The sequence below is a fragment of the Chelonia mydas genome, chromosome 14, assembly GCF_015237465.2.
Source record: "Chelonia mydas isolate rCheMyd1 chromosome 14, rCheMyd1.pri.v2, whole genome shotgun sequence".
Taxonomy (NCBI): Eukaryota; Metazoa; Chordata; order Testudines; family Cheloniidae; genus Chelonia; species Chelonia mydas.
In genome coordinates, this window is record NC_051254.2 from 8330798 (window position 1) to 8351209 (window position 20412).

Below are 20412 nucleotides of genomic sequence, written 5' to 3' on the forward strand. Positions count from 1 at the left end.
CCAGATTCTGTCAGCCAGTCAAAAACATATTTCGAAGTAATGTCTAGAAAGGTGTTGATTTAATGTAAAGTCATATTGCCATTACTTCCAGGCTCCTGATATTTTGGCAATTTTGAGGATGATTGTCTTCGTAACAACACTTTGGTGAATTTGAATTTTTCTGCACTGTCTGTGTGTAACTGACTGTTTAGCTTGCTTTATAATCTTAATTTAAAGTATTCTAATATGTAAATAAACTCATCAAATCACTAAGGATACTTGTGTTCCTGAATGCATAAGGCCAAATCATATACTTTCACTGGGGAGAAAAAACACTGGAGGGGGCCAGTAGTGAGGGAAATTCAGCAAGTTCCTCTGATGGGGTTGCTTCAGACTGGTTTGTTTGGAAGAATTAGGTATAGAGGAGGAGCAGAGCATTGTGCTCCCCAAACCTCCAGATTACAGGGATCTGAATAGAGATCCTCTGCAGCGAGTGCAAGGGCCTGTGCCTTCTTCACCACTCTGATGCGTGTGCACACAGGTAAATACTATCTGAATAGTAATATAAAACATTTCATGGTGATTATGGGATTCCCCATCTTTAAAATTTCTGACTGAAATTTTAAATATATCAAAGCCATAATATTGCATTGGTTTTAGGAGTGCTTGGTAAGCATAGGCATTTAGTAATATTGTAATCATTGAAAAATAACTGTAGTAAATCCTATTGGAAGATGGACAAACCAAATTTGAGGCAATGATTTAAAAGCTTTTCTTTTAACCTCCCTGGGAAGTGATTGTGAATATTGGCTTTTTTGAGGGAACAGGGAGGAAGTGGTGTGAAAAGAACATTTGGAGGTGGAAAGAGAGGGAGCTTCTTTAGAAGCCTGGGAGGCCAAAGGTGAATCTCGGGTGTTAATCTTATTCAGCCCTTATTGCTTAATATTTTCTTGGAAAAAAGGAGCAGGTAAATTCATCTTATCTAATTTTCTTCACTTATCTAAAATAAATGTATAAAACAATTGTTCTCAAACTGTTATTGCAGAGAGGAAGATTCAGACAATGAGAAGGATAAGAAACTCTGGTACTATAGCACAAAGGTCCAGCTGGCACAGTTAATTGAATGCCTAGACAAAGATTACTGGGAAGCTGATCTTTGCAAAACTCTTGAAGAAATGTGCCAAGAAATTCATCGGCATATGGATATCACGGAAGACCTTACTAACAAAGCACGGGGCAACAACAAATCTTTCCTTGCTGCAGCAAATGGTAGGAATATCTGTCTATCATGGGAATGAATGTTAAACACTTTCATATTATGATTTTACTTCAGAGTCTTTAAACATTGCAGTAATGTCTACCCCCAAGTTTCACATACACAAATGCTTTTTTGAAATGTATTGTTAATAACTTTCTAACATCAACCTGGCTGGCAGTAGCAATGTTAAGAATTTCTGAAGTTGCTTCCATACTTCCTGTTTTAAACAGTTTTAGTCCTGCTGGACTGCTTGATATATCCTCTAGACATATTTTTCTAGCACTGCCAAACATACTTATGTCCTGAATTTCCATTGACTTAATGTTATGTTCCATGTAAGAGAGAGTGTGTGGTGGGGAAAGGGAGAGAGATGGAGTGTTCATTAGTAAAATGGTTAAGTATCCTGTTAACTGAATTTATGTGGTGATATGACCATTCCAGAGAAAAGTCCAAATCTATACCTTTTTTGGATTTCATAGGAATTATTAGTGGCAGGGGTTCAAAACGGAGTTGTCCTTCCTGTTAACTCTGTCTGGAGGTAATATTCTTTGAAGAGGTAGAATACAATTTTGAATTACCTGAGAAATATGACTTATATAACTTTTTAATTTTAGGTCTGTTAAGTTTTGTTTAGAGACCTAGATGTCTGCATCTGCAGGTCCACATATTTAATACTCTAGTAGCTTTCTAATTATTAGGAAACTTCTCCTGTACTTCCTATCTAGTACTTTGTAAACATTGACACTACAATTATGAATGAGATCTACTCAACTTTGTTTTAATTTAACATTTTTACTAACATTTCATTTCTCCACAGAACTTCTTGTTAAAAATTGAAGTCTGAACCATGTGTTTTAATGGAATATTGTAGACTGCTGTCAAAGTACAGTCCCTTCCAAATGAGTGCCAAAGATATAAATTCCCTAATGTTAAATTTTAGAATTTCTAATTGTCCAGCAATCTGGTGTAAAGTAAATGTTAAATGCTACTACTAACTGGGGGAAGTACATAATGCTCCTCAAACACAACTGTATAATGTTACTAGTAAATGAAAGAATTAAGTGTTTTCTATGAGTTATGTGTATTGTGGCAATAATTCTTGGTTCACATGTGAAAGATTTAAAGGAACTCCATGGATGTATGTGATCTGGCATTTGGTATAATCTGTTTTCTCTAGATAGCTTTGACAAAGTACAAAATCTAGGGAAATTCTAGGCAGAGAAAACAAGCAAGATGAAGTATCAACTACATAGAAGCTGTATCTGAATCCTTGTTTACATGCGTGCCCTACACAAGCTAATGATTTGTATCATCTGTGTGGTTTCCTCAAGGAACGAAGGCTGTAACTTACACGCTCAATATTTATTTCAACCCTTTTTTCTTACTGAAATACAATATGCATTTATGTAGCTTTGGCTATATTAAATTAACAGTTTAAGCAATTCAGCTTTTTATATCTTGATGAAAGGATTTTTATTAGTTATGAGATATAATTACTGAAAGTATGAAGTCTTTCAAAGTTTAGAAAGCCTTCATTCAACATTGTGAGCAAAGCAGCTATTCTTACGTCATTCAGAGGAGTACAAAATAACAAAAACTAGGAGGTAGGATGGTGCAGTATTATTGAGTTTCAATGATTAATGCTCAAATCCATTATACTTTACTGGAAGCCAAAGTGGGTAAGGATAAGAATGGCATGACATGGAGAAGGAATTGACTTGGTGAGAATTAAGTCACATGCAATCTGAATTGAATTGAGAGCACCCTCAATTAATTCTCAATAATAAGTTACAGTAATCAAGTCAGAATCACTATTTCAAGGTTTTACTGGTCAAACCAGATCTTATAATGGCAGTATAAGTGATGTTTTAAAAAAAAAATCCCAAAGAGACCTGTCTGGAGAGACAATCTGATTCCATAATTAATTCTTTCTACTTAATACTCAAAAGTTAAAACAGTGAATGTGAATTGCCATGGGTGGAGTGCTGCTCAGCAGATATTTGGAACCAACCATCAATACATGTACTCAACTCTCAGTAAATTACATGGCTTGGATTTTTATAGAAGCAGTTGAACAGAAATTACACTGTACTTCAGTGCTTAGCATGACAGTCTCATATAGCTGGTCTTTGGTATATAGATGTGTAATCCCAAGGGAAGGAGACAAAAGGAAGCAACCATGTAGACCACTTTAAAAAAAAAAAAAAAAAAAAAAAAAAAAAGGCAGAAACAGATTTGATCCTGACCTCCTGATTTCCCCCAGTGTAAAGAGGGGCAGGAATAAACAGGCATATGACACTGGCCATGCAAATATTTTCAACAAAAACACTGGAGCAAAACCCTAATCTTTTAGAGAAAGTGTGATAGCATCTTTAAACTTTATGTAGAACCCCATAAACAGTAAGCTGAAACTCAGTTTATCTACCGTGGAACAATAAAGGACTGTGTAAAGGGGTTTGGTATTTTGTACATAACATAATGTTGAGAAATCAAGAACTCGAGCATTCCAATTTCCATGCATCTGAAAATGGAAAAAGGAGTAAGAACTTGGATGTTAATTTTTGTTCTTAGCTCCTGGCTTTTGTTTTGTGATTGTGAAAGGTAATGCTTTAAACCTGAAGGCCATCTTGATTTAAATGACTTTTGATTTAAGACTTCTACTTAATGGCTCTATAAAGGGTATTTTGATGCTTGTTCCCTGAATTTTACCGTTTTTTTCCTACTGTAGATGAAATATTGGACGCTCTTAGAGTCAAAAAAGGAGAAATAGTGGAGGATAAAAGTCAAGCAGCGGAGGAAACAGATAAGGACAAAAATGATGTTGAAAATAATGACCAAACAGATACTGAAAAAGGCAAGGAAGAACCTGCAGACCAGCTACAGGAAAAAAATGAAGAAACACCATCTGAACAAGATTCAGAAAAAGGAAAAACAGAAGGTAAAGAAACTGACCTTGCATTAGCAATATTTTTGTTGTTATTAAATAACCTTTTACTAGCACATTTACTTCTGGAAATATTAATGTAATTTTTTATACCGGCAAGATTTTTTTAAAATTGCTTTTAAAGAGATAATGCTAGTTTGCTTCTTTATGGTTATATACCATTGTTTCTCTTTGGTAGTGTTGGATAGCTCATTTTCCCTACTGCTGTTTTACAATTTGACTCCATTTTTGCTTTGAGATGTCTGGCTTTTCTGGCATGAAGCTCACTGATGGCAGTCAATATGTGTACATCCACCAGTGTCAAAGGATTGATTTCTAATGCTATTTTTAAAGTAGAATTAAGTAGTTTTGGCCTGTTTCTGTTCTCTGATTCTATGAAGACGCTATCCTTACTGCAGAAATACACTCAATATATTTTGGTGCTACAAAGTGGACATAATACAAGGAACTGCACGAAGTCTGCTTTTTAGCATGGATAAGGCCAGATGACATCCTAAGGAAATGTTAAGAATATCCTTAAAGATTTGTTGTGCATTTTACTGTAGAGCCAACAGACGTTGGGGATAAAAGTAACTCTGGGGCATCAAGCACAGACGGCAGCACCACAAATCCTTCTGCAGGAGAAACTAGTTCCTCTGAAGGGAAGAACGCAATGGGGTGTCAGTCAGAAACCTTTGATAGCAACAATGTGGCAGAGAAGAAAGTGGCATCAGAGCTCCCTCAGGATCTCTCAGGTACAGAGGGCGCTGTATCAATGCCTCTGTAATTTGGGGAACCTTTAAGATTTTCTTATTATAAATTCTGGTTTGTCAACTAAAACCATTTACAGTGTATGTTCATTCATGCTATTTGCTTTCAGTGCCATCCTTTACTGCTGCATTGTCATCTAACATTTAGAATTTTTTAATGTGGTCCTCCCTGCTGTTAGCATATGCTTCCATGCCCTCCAAAGATTACTGTGGCTAAGCTTTTCTCATATTCTGTTTACTATATATTTTATTTTTCTTCATTGCAAACCATAGTGGTGGTGAACATCCTACAAAGGTTTATTTCAAGCTTTTATTTGCTAATGGCTGTTAAATCATTTAACCTGTAATGTACTGTAAAAATAATTAACAAGAAAAAATTAGTATTTGCAGTTATTCATATAGGTTCTTGCATTGGGTTGCCTGGAGAAAAGTCTTGCATCATCCCACAAATCTGTAGGCTGAAGCTTAATAATGTATGTACAAAGTTTGTTTTTCTTTTAAGCTGTTTTTTATTTCGTGCAGTAGTAATTTGCTACTCCATAAAATACAATTCTTTTCTTGAAACTCAGGAACGAGTATGACTTGCTTAGGTCTGGAGCATTAATTAGTACATTAAAACCATACAAATACTTTTTAGAAAAGAGAGAGAACGTACTTTTGACCAAATTCCTACATTAGGAACAGATAAGTTAATTTGAATAACTCATAGCATTAATTAAGATCATGAAAGTTGTATTTTCACTTGAATTAATATTACAACTAAGGTACATGCATCCGATGAAGTGAGCTGTAGCTCACGAAAGCTTATGCTCAAATAAATTTGTTAGTCTGTAAGGTGCCACAGGTACTCCTTTTTTTTTAACTAAGGTACTGCAGTTGAAAAAAGCACACTTGGTATGTTAGATTTGAAAGTGAGTTCTTGATAACTCATTCAAAAATATGGCGTGCTGTGTTCCAAGAACAAGTAAAATGCCTCCATACAGACATAGTTTGTAATGTTTCTGGGTGGTTATTTAACTTTTAAAACATTACTGTATTTAATTCTTTTGTATGAAATGACCCTCATTATTCTCCACCACCAGTTAGTTTTATTTCTCTCCATTAGTAAATAGCTTCATAATTGGATTAGCAGTTTTATGTACATCTCCAATAGGGAAAATGTGCTTGTGCTTGGGGGAAAAAAAACATATTTTTGTTTAGGATTTATAGATCAAGCATAATTTTTTTTCCATTACTGTTCACAAATCACCTGTTGAGTACATATTTCCTGTTAGAGTTAATGAGGAAATAATCCTTTTCTTACAGGATATTACTGAAGGTGCATGGGGAAAGCACATATGCTTGATGATTCAAAATTTGAGTTTATATTTTTTGTTGAAAAATGCATTTATGAAGATGCTTATTGGGCTGGACTCGGGGCTGCCGTTCCTTGTTACGTTTTTGCAGGTAGCTCTAGCTGGTTGCATCCAGCCAAGCTTTTCTACCTGCAGCCTACCCTGAATTCTTTGCTACCTCGCAGTAATAAGTCTGCTGCTACTGCACAGTCATAGGGACCTTTATTCAAGAGCGTGGGGAGACCTCTGACATACAACAGGCAGGCATCCATTCCCACATAGGTGGAGCAGAAGCTGAGATGTAGATATGGAAGAGAGAATCTACCTACTTTCTTCCCAGCTATATGCCCTCTGGATCTCAGTTCATCATGTAAATGTAGGTTGGGAGGGGGTGGTCTACCTTCCCCTTCTCTTCCAAACTCCAGGCCTTAGATGATTCTATCCTCCCCGACCAGCAATAGGGCAGGTTTGGGACCAAATAATACTGATCATATTCTGGATCTGTGTCTCACCCAAAACAAGGTGCAGTGAGGTTAAGGGTGCTCTGAGAACCCTTGGATTCTCAGCAGATTTATTCCTCTGCTTTTTTGATGGTGAGTATTTCCCAGAGAGGGAGACGTGGCCCACCACCAGTCTCAAAACGATGGCAGGACTTTTCTATTCTCCATTCTGTTCTCTGTTCTATATAGGGCTGTATACCACTTCACCACCAAAGTGTTTGAGCACCTGACCTTCAGCACCCTTGGGGAGGTGATGTCCAAAGTCTGGATTTTGTCCAGGGAGGACTCCAGGAACAGAGAGCCCTCGGGAAGAGGTTGTTCAAGTTCAGGAAAAAGCCCTCCTTGTGTTTCCCTTGTACAAGGTTATCAAGGAGATAGGGAACCCTGAAATAAGCCCAGTGCTCACCAGGCCCTAAACCTAATTGCACCTTTTCTTTTCTGTGCCTGCTTAAGAGATAGTATGAGACCCCTGGGTCCCTCCTGCCTGTTGGCATCCTAGTCACTAATTCGGAGAGTCCGAGTTCTAGACGGAGGAGGTGTGTTTTTTCTGTAAGATTCTGACCTCAGGAGAAATCCACAACCTGATCACAGACCATTTTGGCAGGTTCAGCCATAGCCTTTTGTTCCAAAACATCAGCTGTTTGGTTCCAACTTCTGAATCTAGACTCTTTGACAGATCACAAGTACATGAAGATCTGGACCAACCTGCTTGGTTTCAGACTTACTGCCAGAGGTCTCCCTAGACACAAAAACCTTGGTCTCCTTTCTACTTATGGTAACCTCATGGTGGAAAGAGCTGCTGGTTAAGGGCAAGATGCCAAGAGCGACAGACACTGAAACTCATTATTGCTGCTTTAAAAGTGGGAGGCCTTGAATCAAGCTCGTCAGAGCTTCCAGGTTCAGGACTGCCTGTGGAGCCCGAGTAGTCTTCTTTCGTCCTTCTTCCACTATGGTTGCTCAGATTCTCTTAAGTCTTGCTACCAGATGAGGTTCCAGAAGTCGAGGACTTTAAGGGATGGGCTCAAACTGGCAGACCAACTAAATCAAACCAACTAAAATGTTTTTATGTCAGGGAAGCAAGACTCTTCCCCATCCCTTTGGAGGGGCAGTCCATTTCTTCTACCAGTAGTGAGGGGATAGAACACGAAGTACCTGCTAGGTGGCCAATTACTTCATGGACGTCCACCCTCTTCTGAGTTCCTAAAGATTTTGTCCATCTTCTGTATCTCATAGAACAAAAAGCCAAAGCAGTAGGCAGGCACGTCATTTTTAGAATATCAGAACCATCACAGGCGTGTTCTGCAGGGATCTACTTTGATTTTGCTAATTATAACATGACATGGATAAAGATTTAACTCTCACCATCCTGGATATTCAGAAAGCCATTGGAGTAACAGGAAAACATGATCAAATCAGGTTACATTAAAGATGTTATAGATGTTAATTCTGAATTTCCCTTCTTTTGTTACTGTCAAAACTGTTTAATTTTGTTGTTGTAGAAAATGTCCTTTACAGATGTTACAGATAATAGATGGTCTTCATTTTTCATGTGGGCACTTAAACACTACAGTTATTTGTGCCATATATGTGAACTAGTCTGTGTAGAGACTTGTTTCCAGTATATGTGGACAGGTTTGGGGTTTTTTTTAAGAATTTCTAGTTTAAAAACGGCAATTCATCCAGTCAGAGTAGATGTTCCTATGTATATTCATTGTCTCGGTGAAGTTGTTGCTTAGCTCTAAGAAATGAGGGAGGAACTGCATTTTAAATACAACGACAGGCAGTGTGATCCATTTACATCTAATTCCGAGATGGTAAAAATACAGATTAAAAAAATACTTTATGGGCCACTGTCAGTTTAAAAAAAATGTTCTTTATCTGTTACTAATAACACTTTTAATAATATAAACTGTAAGAATTCTAAAAAAACTTCTTACCATTAATGTTCCATTTTTGCATTCCCCCTAGTTTGGATAACAAAACAAGCTAGTCACTTTCATTTCTTGTTTTTTATTCTCTAGCACAGTACTGTAATGCTTAGGTTGCAGACACAAAACTAGGGAGTCTACTTTGTTTTATTAAAAAATATACTCAGTAAAAATGTATATAAAAATTAAAATGTTTGACTTCTATATAGTCTGTTTTACAAGGCTTGTTTTTATAAAACATTTAGGTTTTGTAATTTTGGGAAAAAAAGTTGTAAAAGTATAGCAGATATTTTTTTAAAATGTAAGTATTCTTCTTTGATGGATCCAGTGCTCTGGATAGAAGTCATAACTCATGGGTATTTCTCTGCAGTCTAGCAAAAGTCAGAGTTTCTTTGAGGGGAGGAGTAGGTCCTGGAAGCATCATCACCTGCACTCGTGCTTGCTGAATTAATCACACCTTTCCTCAATAAACATTTCCAAAGAAGCAAAACTTAATTTTTTTAAAATTTTTTTTAATGACTTAAGCTAAAGAAATCCTGCTATTATGTTGTCAACACTGCATCAATTTTTAGCATGATTTAACATTCCCTCTTGTCCTGACTTGAAGACAGATAAGAAAATCCCATGCTAAACCAAACCTGTATAGAATACTAGACAAGTTTAGGGAGTATCTGTCCAGAGCACTGTATCTACATGAGGAGAAACCAAAATTGCAGGTAAGAAAACTAATTTTGTCTTTCTCTGAGAGTTTGACAGCATAGATCGTTTTTAACTTAGTATATGTTTGGTCTTTGCTGATTCACTCTTTCTTAATTTGTATTTTGATGAACATATATTTTTGGTAATGTTAACCAGCAGTTTCAGAATATCAGGATGTGAAGAATATCTTGAATGGCAGGTTAGGCAGAAAATCCGGTTTGAAATCTAGGAGAGGTTAAATACAAAGAACAAAAGAAATAGTGATTGATTTTTTTCATTTGTAGGTTTCAACTACTGAAAAGCATGTAATTGTCTATAAATAGACAAATGAGGTATTGGCAATATTTATGAAGATATTTATTTATGTAGAATTTGTCTATTTAATGCTTTGGGTTAAAACAATCACTTACTGTTTTTACTTTATTGCTTATGAGTTATTGATGTTTCAGTAGCTCATCTGACTCTTTGAGTTTTTAACTTTAAGAAAAAAAAAGTAAGCTTAATTGGTACAGTACTAAATATCTAAAGTCCTTCTTTTGTAGAAGAGACTGGTCAGATGACCCCCAGCATCAGTCCTAGTGCATCCGCTGCACCCCTCCAGTCTGCCGAAAACAGCAACAGCAGCGAGCTAAATTCTATGCAGAATGACTCCATTAAGACATCTGAGGATGCTGAAAATGCAGAAGGAGGATCCCAGACCTCGGAGGAAACAGGTAAAAATAAGTGTCACTAAGCTTCTTTCTAAACTTGATTCTTAAATTTCATGATTCCCATATATAAACACATTTGCAGTGTATTACCTTCGTTCTTTTTTCATGTTTGTTTAAATTACGTTTTTGTGGCAGGGGAGAAATCCAATGGTGAGAGAAGTGATTCTCCATGCACAGGGAAAGGCACATCAGGCTCGACACGAATGCTTACCCGATTACGAAATCCAGATAGCAAGCTGAGCCAGATGAAAAGCCAGCAGGTTGCTGCTGCAGCACACGAAGCAAATAAATTATTTAAAGAAGGCAGAGAGGTTTGTACTCACTTTGAGAATTTCCAAAATATAAAATTATATTGGTAACATAAGAAGAAACCACCTTCCTGCTACAGTCTTAAGAAAATGGGGTCAGTGACATACTAGGGAGGTACATGAGAAATTCACAAGTTGATGGAATTGCCATATCAGAGGTAATTCTTAGGTTTTTTTGTCCTTTATTCCACCCCCTTTCCCTCTGTGTAGCTGCTCTCTGATTTGCTCTCTGTAGAGTGGTGTGACAATAACGAAGTGGAGTAGAGTCGCTTTCCTTTAGCGTGAAGCAGGTTCTTTTGGTTTTCTTTTCCAGGAGAGTGATGCAGTGGGTATGGTGTACACACAAACTAGTTAAATATATTTTTACCCCTATTTTTGGTGATCAGATATGAAGAAATTCTCTTGCTAGTTGTAACCTCTTGGTACTTTCTTGTCATATTTGACTGTCATGTGCCTTTGTGTATTCCACTGAGGGGTGTGCATGCGCTCCATGCCTCTGAGATTGAGGATTCTTGCTCGTAATGTGTGTTGATCCATCCCTATTCCCTTCTCCTCCTCATGCTCTGAACTGAGGGCATAAGGGGCAGCAAAGACGGACAATTTCTGCAGTTCCTTTCTACTTCCTGTGGTCTGAGATGGAACCTCTTCTGTGTCTGCAGGGTTTGCTAATTGCTTCTGCGTCAAATTGTAAATATTTCTAAATAACTTTTAGATACAGTTTTTAGATAGATTTTATACTTTAGGTATAGTTTTGAGCAGTCAGGACCTTGGGAAGTCTTCCCCTACCTTGAGTCCCCACCCATACGGGGTGACCAGTATGCCCAACAACCATGCATTTAAGAACTGCGTTTCCTGCCGCTGTGCCTTCCCAGTTAGCGGTGACCATCTCAAATGTTTCTACTGCCTCAGGGAAGCTCACGTCCCCTCCAAGTGCACTTTTAGCCAATCTATTCCAAGCTGAATGCATCAAACCTGTGAATATAGGCTCTGGAGATTCCTAATAAATCATGCTATGAGGTGCCAGTTCAACCTTCGCCCAGCAGACCCCTATGTACATCAGGCAGAGGCATCAAGAAGTGCCTGTTGGAGCACAATGACCTCTGCGGCTGTGGGACTTATAGGAGTAGAGCTGAGGACTCCTCCAAATGGACATTAGAAGAGTAGGAAACATTCTGATAAGAAGCAAGAGAAATCTGCCTCCAGGTATGCATCCGAACAAAGGACCTCTTCTCCGACATTCCCCCAAGTCAGGTGTGGCTCTGTGCCCTAGTGGGAGTGTCAGGAGCTCACAAGGAGCACATTATTGTCTCACTGCTCCAAAGAGTAAGCCACCCCAAAATTGGCATTAACCACAGGAGCAGGATCATACTCATTACTGGTCAGAGAGAAGCCGAAGTGGATGCCTTCTACATTGATGGTACTGTCGTACTATGAGAGGGAGATGTCAGTACCAAAGGCCGTGACAAGACCGAGACTGCTGGTGCCACCGAAGAGAGAGAGTCCATTTCCATTTGTCTGGGGATAGATACACCGCCCCCATAGGACTTTGCCATCCTCTCAAACCTGGACTCTCTCATCCTGTAAGAATGGATCTTAACAAGGGAGATCACCACATTATCGATCCAAGGGATGGAAGAGAGGGAGAGCCACTCACCAGTACCATCTACCAGCTGGAGCATGTCAAGGTTGGCACCACTCTGGGAATCTGAAGCTACTGCCTCCTCTGAGTCAGTGTCAACACTACCATTGAGACATAGGGTCAGTCCAGACAGAGGATCCAGAGTCTCTTGGGCACTATCCTGATCTTATAGGAGCGATTATGCACCTCAGGACTCCATGGGGACCACCTCAGTTCCCATTTGACCCCTCGCACTGCCCTTTTGGGATCCCACGGGACCCGTACATGCGATATCCCGAGTCAGACAACATGAGAGCAGTGTGCTGCTTCAAACAAGGGAGAGCAAGGTCCGCAACTCTCTGTACAGAAATGATCAATCTCTCAAACTGGTGTGCTTGCCACCAGATCATCCTCTCAGCAGTGCACCTCCCAGGAATACACCACAAGTTAGACAGCCTCAGCAGGCACTTCTCCAGGGACAGCAAAAGAGAACTATACAATTTGGTAATAGAGAACGTATTTCAAAAATGGGATCCCCATCTTCGGACTTCCTTGGGCATTTCTTGTTCTCTTGAGATGCAATCTGCTGTTGCAAGGGGACTCAAGGTCCAGGTTCCAAAGGAGAGGCATTTTTAATCCCTTGTCAGGACAACTAATATACACCTTTCTACCCATTCCACTCTTACCTCAGGTTCCAAGAAGGATCAAGCAAAAGGGAGCATTGGTGATTCTTATTGCTCCAGATGTCCCAGATGGTTCTGGTTTCCCAACATTCTGCAGATGTCAAAGTATTCATACAGCTGTATTCAACTCTTTCCAGATCTATTGATCCAGGGACTGAGGCAAAATCAGGCATCCCAATCCAGCATCTTTCCACCTAACAGCTTGGCATTTGGCTGGATGATGACCCTAGAAAAGACATGCTTGGAAGTAGTTCATTACCTCCTTAACAATAAAGGAGGAGACCACGTGAGAGTGCTACACAACAAAGTGGAAAAGATTTTTTTGATGTGGTGTCAACATTGTCAGCCCCAGGGGATTCCAATATCTGTGTCATCTTGGAATAGCTTCTCTTCTTAAAGACTTCGTGTCTACTGGTTAAATCCCTTTGGATGCAATTAGCAGCTGTAAGTGCCTGTCGCAATAACTTGATCTCCACCATGTTGTGACAGTTTCCTAAAGGGTATCGTTAAAACCTTTCCCTGGTACTGAAAATTACCCTGATTTGGGACCTCAGCATAGTCCTGTCAGCATTAATGGAGGCTCCATTTGAACATTTAGACATATATTCCTTAGTCCATCTATTGATGAAGGTTGCTTTTTTGGTGGCCATCACACCAGCCATGTAGGCTAGGGGACCCTCATGGCACATCCACTGTACACAGCCTTCCAGAGGGACAGTCTCCTGAAGACTACACTTGAAATTCACACCCAAAGTGGTCACAGAAATCCATCTAAATCAGGCTGTTCACTTACCTGTCGTCTTCCCAAAGCCATATGCCACCAGTGAGGAGAGGAAGCTTAACTCGCTGTATGTCTGAGCCTTGGCATTCTACTTCTAGAGGACTAAACCTTTTAGCAAAATCACCTAGATTACTTGTATCCCTTGAAGAACATATGAGAGGTGAAGCAATCTTGTCCCAAAGACTGTCCAAATGAAGTTTGGACTGCATCCTGCTCTGTTACAAATTGATTCATAGATATTAAGGTCAGAAGGGACCGTTATGATCATCTAGTCTGATCTCCTGCACAAGGCAGGCCACAGAATCTCACCCCACCCCACCCCCCCACTCCTGCGAAAAATCTCTCACCTATGTCTGAGCTATTGAAGTCCTCAAATCATGGTTTAAAGACTTCAAGGAGCAGAGAATCCACCAGCAAGTGACCCGTGCCCCATGCTACAGAGGAAGACGAAAAACCTCCAGGGCCTCTTCCAATCTGCCCTGGAGGAAAATTCCTTCCCAACCCTACATTGTGTGAGGGACCACTTGACTGACCCAGGCTGCAATGCTTCAAGGAAATTTGCAGGGCAGCACTGCAGGGTTCTGTTCACACTTTTACGAGACATTACACCGTAGTTTAAGCTTCTACAGCTGAGGAATCGTTTGGCAGAGCAATCCTCTAATTGGTGGTACCGCCAGGGTCCTCACCCTTCTCTTCAATGAATACTGCTTGTGAATTGCCCTCAATAGAATATACATATGGACAACTCAAAGAAAGTTAGTTAGTTATTTACCTTATAATAACTGGAGTTCTTTGAGATTTGTGGTCCCTATCAGTATTCTAATACTCACCTTCCTTCCCCACTGCTGCTGAGTCTTATTCTAAGGTTACTTGCATTAGGAAGCTAAATAGAGAGGCAGTCTGTCCACGCTGCCCCTTCTGCTCCTCGTGCTCCAGACTGAGAGCATAAGGACCCAGGCATGGACCTATAGACAGTGCTAGCTAGAATTTTCCAATCTTAGACATATGAAGCGCCTGCACGTCCGTCAGTGGAAGACAGATAGGGACCACACATCTCGAAGAACTCCAGTTACTGTAAGATAGGTAACCTTTATTTATTTTACTTATTTGCATACACAGATTCTAACTTCTTTGCACACCTATTTTGTGGGTGCAACTTGGGTGTCTACATTAGAAAACTTGGCCCCTAACTTTAATACTGTTACTACTTTAGTACCGTTAAAATGTTTTGAAGGTAAAAAAGATTAAAGAAGAAGAAACTAATACAATATACAATTCAGAATGAATGGATGTTACTTTGAAAATTGAAGGCCTGTATTGTAAACAGGAATATAATAGATATTATTAAAGATTTAAAATAAGTTAATTTAAAAAACAAACAGAAAAAACCCTTTTGTTTCTTTAACAAGGTTCTGGTGGTTAACTCCCAAGGGGAAATCTCCCGGTTGAATACCAAGAAAGAAATCGTGATGAAAGGAAACATCAGTAATTATTTCAAGTTAGGTCAAGAGGGGAAGTATCGTGTCTATCACAACCAGTATGCCACCAACTCATTTGCATTGAACAAACACCAGCACAGAGAAGACCATGACAAGAGACGGCACCTTGCGCATAAATTCTGTCTGACTCCTGCTGGAGAGTTCAAATGGAATGGGTCTGTACATGGGTCCAAGGTTCTTACCATATCTACTCTGAGGCTAACTATCATTCAGCTAGAGAGCAACATCCCTGCATCATTCCTTCACCCCAATTGGGCCTCCCACAGGTAAAGAAATAGCAAATATTTTTTGATTACCCATATTTTATTTAATAACATTACTTTGTGGCACAGGTGCCAGCTTCCTCCTTTCCCTAAGGGTGTTCAACCCCTGCTCTGCCCCAGGCCCTGCCTGCACTCCACCCCTTCCCCCAAGATCCCACCCCCAATTATACCCCATCCCCACTCCTTCCCCTCTCCCCCAGCGCTTCCTACACACCGCTGAACAGGCAGGCAGGAGGCTCTGGGAGGGAGGGAGCGGGAGGAGCTAATCAGTGGGCCGCCGGCTGGCAGGAAGTGCTGGAGGGTGAGGGAGGAGCTGATCGGAGGGGCTGCCAGTGGGTGCTCATGCTTTGTGGTGTCCTAAGTCATATCACTCACATAGACAATAAATATAATTGGAACAGACACTTGAATAAATGTGATATGTAATGCATAACTGAAATAATGCAGTGTTTTAGCAAAGATATTTTAATAGTTTGTTTAGCCTACTTTAAAATCCTGTTGACGTATTGCTCATAAAATGAACTTGATATATTTTACGTTCTTTCCAATGTAGGTCTAACTGGATTAAGGCTGTTCAAATGTGTAGCAAACCTAGAGAATTTGCACTAGCTTTGGCTATATTGGAGTGTGCAATTAAACCAGTTGTCATGCTGCCAATTTGGCGGGAGTCCTTGGGGCACACTAGGTAAGAGAATCTTTATGAATGTATTCTACTCTGATCTGCATCATTGGTTGAGCTAAAACTATAATTAAGAGTATTGATGAGAATTCAGTCAGACATCACACATTCTACTAAATGATACTGAAATTCTTTATTGACAACGTATCCTGTTTCATCGCTCCTTTTCCTTCAAACAGTGATTTACTTAAGCCCAATGATTTACCTAAGCCCCAGCCTCAAATGACATCAATGGGGAAAGTCTAAGAAAGCAACAGTGAAGAACTTTCAAAAACCCCAATTTGTTGGGATCTGACATTATTCTCTAATCTTGGGATAAGAGTAGGAGTAACATTCATGATGTTGAATACTCTTGCCATCAACTGCTTTTGCAATTGTGTAAATGCTCATAAAAGCAACAGGTTTCAGAGTAGCAGCCGTGTTAGTCTGTATTCGCAAAAAGAAAAGGAGTACTTGTGGCACCTTAGAGACTAATCAATTTATTTGAGCATAAGCTTTTGTGAGCTACAGCTCACTTCATCAGATGCAACGTTATCACAAGTAATGTATATTAATGTTATTCCTTAACCTAATATTATTCATTGGTAGTTTTTTCCCCTCATCTAAATCTTAGACATTCAAGGAGGTAGTATATGCCATTGTTAGGGTGTTCAAATTTGCTTACAAAATTTGCCTGTATTTGCATGTATTAGATTACACAGAATGACAGCTATTGAAAGAGAAGAAAAGGAAAAGGTGAAAAAAAAAGAGAGGAAACAAGAGGAGGAAGAAACAATGCAACAAGCTACGTGGGTGAAATATACCTTTCCTATCAAACATCAGGTAACGTTTCTGCCTAGCAATTTATTTTTAGAAATAAAAGGCTTTATTTTTGTAGCAATTGTCATTTATACAACTCTGTTTTATACTTAAGATGTTAATGACCAAATTCTTCACTCTATTGCATCAGTGAGAGCCATGTGCACATACTCAAAGACAGAATTTGGCTCAGAGTTAAATTTCTGATGTTATTTCTGGACTTGATCATTTGAGGTTGCCTGTGTCAAAAATTTTTATTTATGATGCAAAATATGCAACAGTTTTTAATGGAAGTATAATAGGTGAACAGTGGAGTATCATTGAATATAAAAAGTAAGAAGTCTTTTAGCTAAATTGTGCTGAAACGAGATGTGAAACAATGAAACATTACTGTCGAAACACAAGAGTTACACGTTAAAGGCTATGATATTCTTCAGTGGAGATTCATTCATGGAATTGACTTGGTTGCATTTGCTTCTGAATTTTTTAGGGGATTTGGTTTTTGTTGCTCATATTCTCTAAAGTAGAAAACAGCTAGAATAATATCCTGAGCTCAAGGGCTAACAAATAAAGAGAGTCTTATTTTAAGCTAAGATTTGTTAGAATTTTGCTATCGGACTGAGTTGTATTGTCAGTTTATTTTTGGGTATACATTTTGCAACAGATGTCCTCCAGTATGATGCAAAAGTGAACAAAATTGTTTATCTGCTGCTTTCAACTTATTAAACAATTCCTAGCCAGTGATGTTGGCATATGTACAATCTTTGTAAACACGCCAGCGTAGTTAAACTGTGTCCAAAAGCTAAAATTTCTGGAGACTTTTTCCCCTTCATCCCTCAAAAAAAACCCAAACTTTCTTACAACATCCTTTCATCCACCAACTTCTCCCTTCCCTCCAGATAGGCTTCACAGCATGACCTGAAGATTAGCAAATTGGGTCTTGGTGGAAAGCGAATTCTAGTCAATGACTTTTTGCTGAAAACATCCAACTCCCAGCTGCATCACTGTTAAATTAGGATGCTGTAAACTGGAGTCCCTCAAACAAAGCAAGATCACACAAGGGAGGAAGTAGTCTCAGAAGTTACCAGCACCCAACTCATTTAAATGATTAAGGGGGGGTTAATGAATTTTCTTGAATAAAAATCTTTCAGCCTAAAGTATTGTACTCCTGAAATGTGCGACGTAAGTGCAAAGTAATAGTGTTATGGTGACTTGCCACACTCTTTAAACCGTCTTTAAAGGTTTCAGTAAACAATGTTTTAAAAAATTTAATGTTGCAAAATATTTAACAGGTTTGGAAACAAAAAGGAGAGGAATATAGAGTAACAGGATATGGTGGTTGGAGCTGGATTAGTAAAACACATGTTCATAGGTTTGTGCCTAAATTACCTGGAAATACTAATGTCAATTACAGAAAAGTGCTACCAAGTAAGTGAAATTTTATTTGTTTTGAATTCATAACATATTACTTACTGAATTTACTGCATATTTAGTAGACTGCATCAAAAACATCCCAGATATGTAGGCTTTGTTCTAAATAGTGTTCTATGTAAACTTTAGGAATTTGCTGTCGCCTTTTTTCTGTATATAGCATGTATTTCAGCTGTCCTACAAAATTGATCATGTATGTTAAATTGGCTCATTTATGAAGTTGAGGTAGTTTGTAGTACTTCTGTATGTGCATCTTCACATCTGCTTTGTTCGTGGACAACCTATGTCCAGAAATAGCATTCATAAGCTAGTTATTGTAGATATGTACCTATTTTCTATATTAATCAAATATTGTGCCATTAACCAGCTTGATTTGGAAATCATAGTTTTTGCAATGGGGAAGGAAGCCTGTCTGTACAGAAATCATGAAACGGGACTTCAGTTTTTATGGGGAAGCAGTCCTATGAATGAACGTGACCTAAGCTCCCTTTGGTACCGCTGACCCTTAAAATTGTCTGTCTGCAATTTTATTTAGAAAAGTAGTAGTTTGCAATTAATCTTGGAATTCCTTTTAAATATTAGAACATTGTGGGTGAATTTACTGCTATGAAACTTTTAAAAACATTTTCTGGAGTCCACAAAAACATGCAGGCTCCCGCTGCTGTATTACTTGTGGACACAGCCTTTGGGTTCCCTTTGTAACTGCTAGACTGGATTATTATTGCCTCATGGAGTCCAGCGTGCCAGTCAGGCACAAAATGTTTGCCAGTTGGATAGTTGGGTCCATCCAGGGTTTAAGGTGTATAGACCAAAATTAAATAATTAAATTAAATAAATAATAAAAAAAAAATTTGGAAGCCTATCTTGAGACACTGTAAAAGGGCCTGATTTTCAGAGGGTGGGTGCTCAGATCTTTCTGGAAATCAAGTCCTTTTAAGGTATCTCACACTGGGCTTCCAAAAACACGAGTTGCTTTTTAAAATCCAGACCAAAGAGCCTGAACCTGCAGTGGATGGAATTTTTACTATTTTCCAGGATTGGGCCCATAGCATACATGTATATATTCAACATTTTGAGCCTGTTACTTGAATATATCACTGAAGTGTTGGGTTCTCTTTTGACATATTAACCATGCCACGTGGTTAATTTTGATTTCAGGAGGGCTGAAAAGGTAAAATAATGTACGTGATGCTTGTAAAATGCAGGAAATAATGTAATTAAATCATTAACAAAATGTACTGAGTTATTTTGAGCAAGTTAAAACATTTAAAACTTTTTTCTACTTTTTTAATCTATTGCTAATAGCAAAGAATGATGTTACCACTGAAAACCAGTGCGAACTGGATAAAAGAAAAAGTCCAGCAAAAGTAAAAATAGAGACTGATTCTTCTAAAGAAAGAATAAAAGATTCTCATGATCCACAAGAGAAGGACCAAACGAAAATAGAAATTTCTGAAACCTTGGGGAGAGCCCAAGTAAAGGAAGAAAACAAAATGAGTGAAGAAAAGGTGGAAATTGATATGAATTCTGAAAACTTAGATAATGCAAAAGCTGAAGGTAATACAGACATATTTCAGACCTGAATGTGACATATCAGGGTGCAGTCCAGACCAGTGAGGGACTATTTACCCCTGCCCTGCAACTTTGTGTGCCTTACAATACCTTGCTGTTAGTAGCTCCTACCTGGGCTGCTCACAAACAGCCTTCCAGCATGCAAGTCACACCCTGAGTGTCTGTGTGTAACTGCAGCCTGCCAGCCACACTTGTGTTACACTCTGGCTCTCACCAGCCTTGGTTTATACTGCAGGGTGACCCCACCACACTCCCAGTCCCAGATTCTTCCCCAGAAATGTATGTCTTATACTGCCCAGCCCTCTCCTGGAGAGTGTGAATATATTAAGTCCATTACTCTTTTAAGGGACTAATATACACCAGTTTACCGCCTTAAGTGGAGTCACCCAGACACTTTAAGTTAAACACTGGATTAGATAAAACAATGAAACAAGTTTATTAAGTACAAAGAGAGGTTTTAAGTGAGTACAAGGAATGAGTCATAAGAGTCAGAAATGGTTACAAGAAAAATAAAGATTTAAACTATATTAGATTCAAGTAAAGTTTCTCACCACCTGCTTCCAGTAGCATTACTGACCAAAGTCTTCAAGTCAGGAACCCTCGACCCAGAATCCAATGGCTGTTTTCTTTGTCTTCTTAGATGTGGAGAATAAGAAGGGCAGGGGGAAGGGAGAGGAGG

General features: G+C 38.9%; 1 protein-coding gene across 19 annotated transcripts in view; it reads left to right on the forward strand.

The window, feature by feature from the left end:
* The window catches only part of BPTF (bromodomain PHD finger transcription factor), an 88958-nt gene that overhangs the window by 32924 nt on the left and 35622 nt on the right, over positions 1-20412 (forward strand). For 17 of the 19 annotated variants that reach the window (XM_037914068.2, XM_037914073.2, XM_043528608.1 and 14 more), the window contains exons 3-12: positions 1025-1248; positions 3966-4175; positions 4727-4915; positions 9934-10104; positions 10237-10412; positions 14901-15256; positions 15807-15938; positions 16625-16754; positions 18023-18158; positions 19467-19718. In XM_037914068.2, coding sequence (XP_037769996.1) covers positions 1025-1248; positions 3966-4175; positions 4727-4915; positions 9934-10104; positions 10237-10412; positions 14901-15256; positions 15807-15938; positions 16625-16754; positions 18023-18158; positions 19467-19718 — 1976 coding nt within the window. The remainder of the gene's footprint in view (positions 1-1024; positions 1249-3965; positions 4176-4726; positions 4916-9933; positions 10105-10236; positions 10413-14900; positions 15257-15806; positions 15939-16624; positions 16755-18022; positions 18159-19466; positions 19719-20412) is intronic. The other 2 variants (XM_037914075.2, XM_043528611.1) reach the window with 1 other exon arrangement.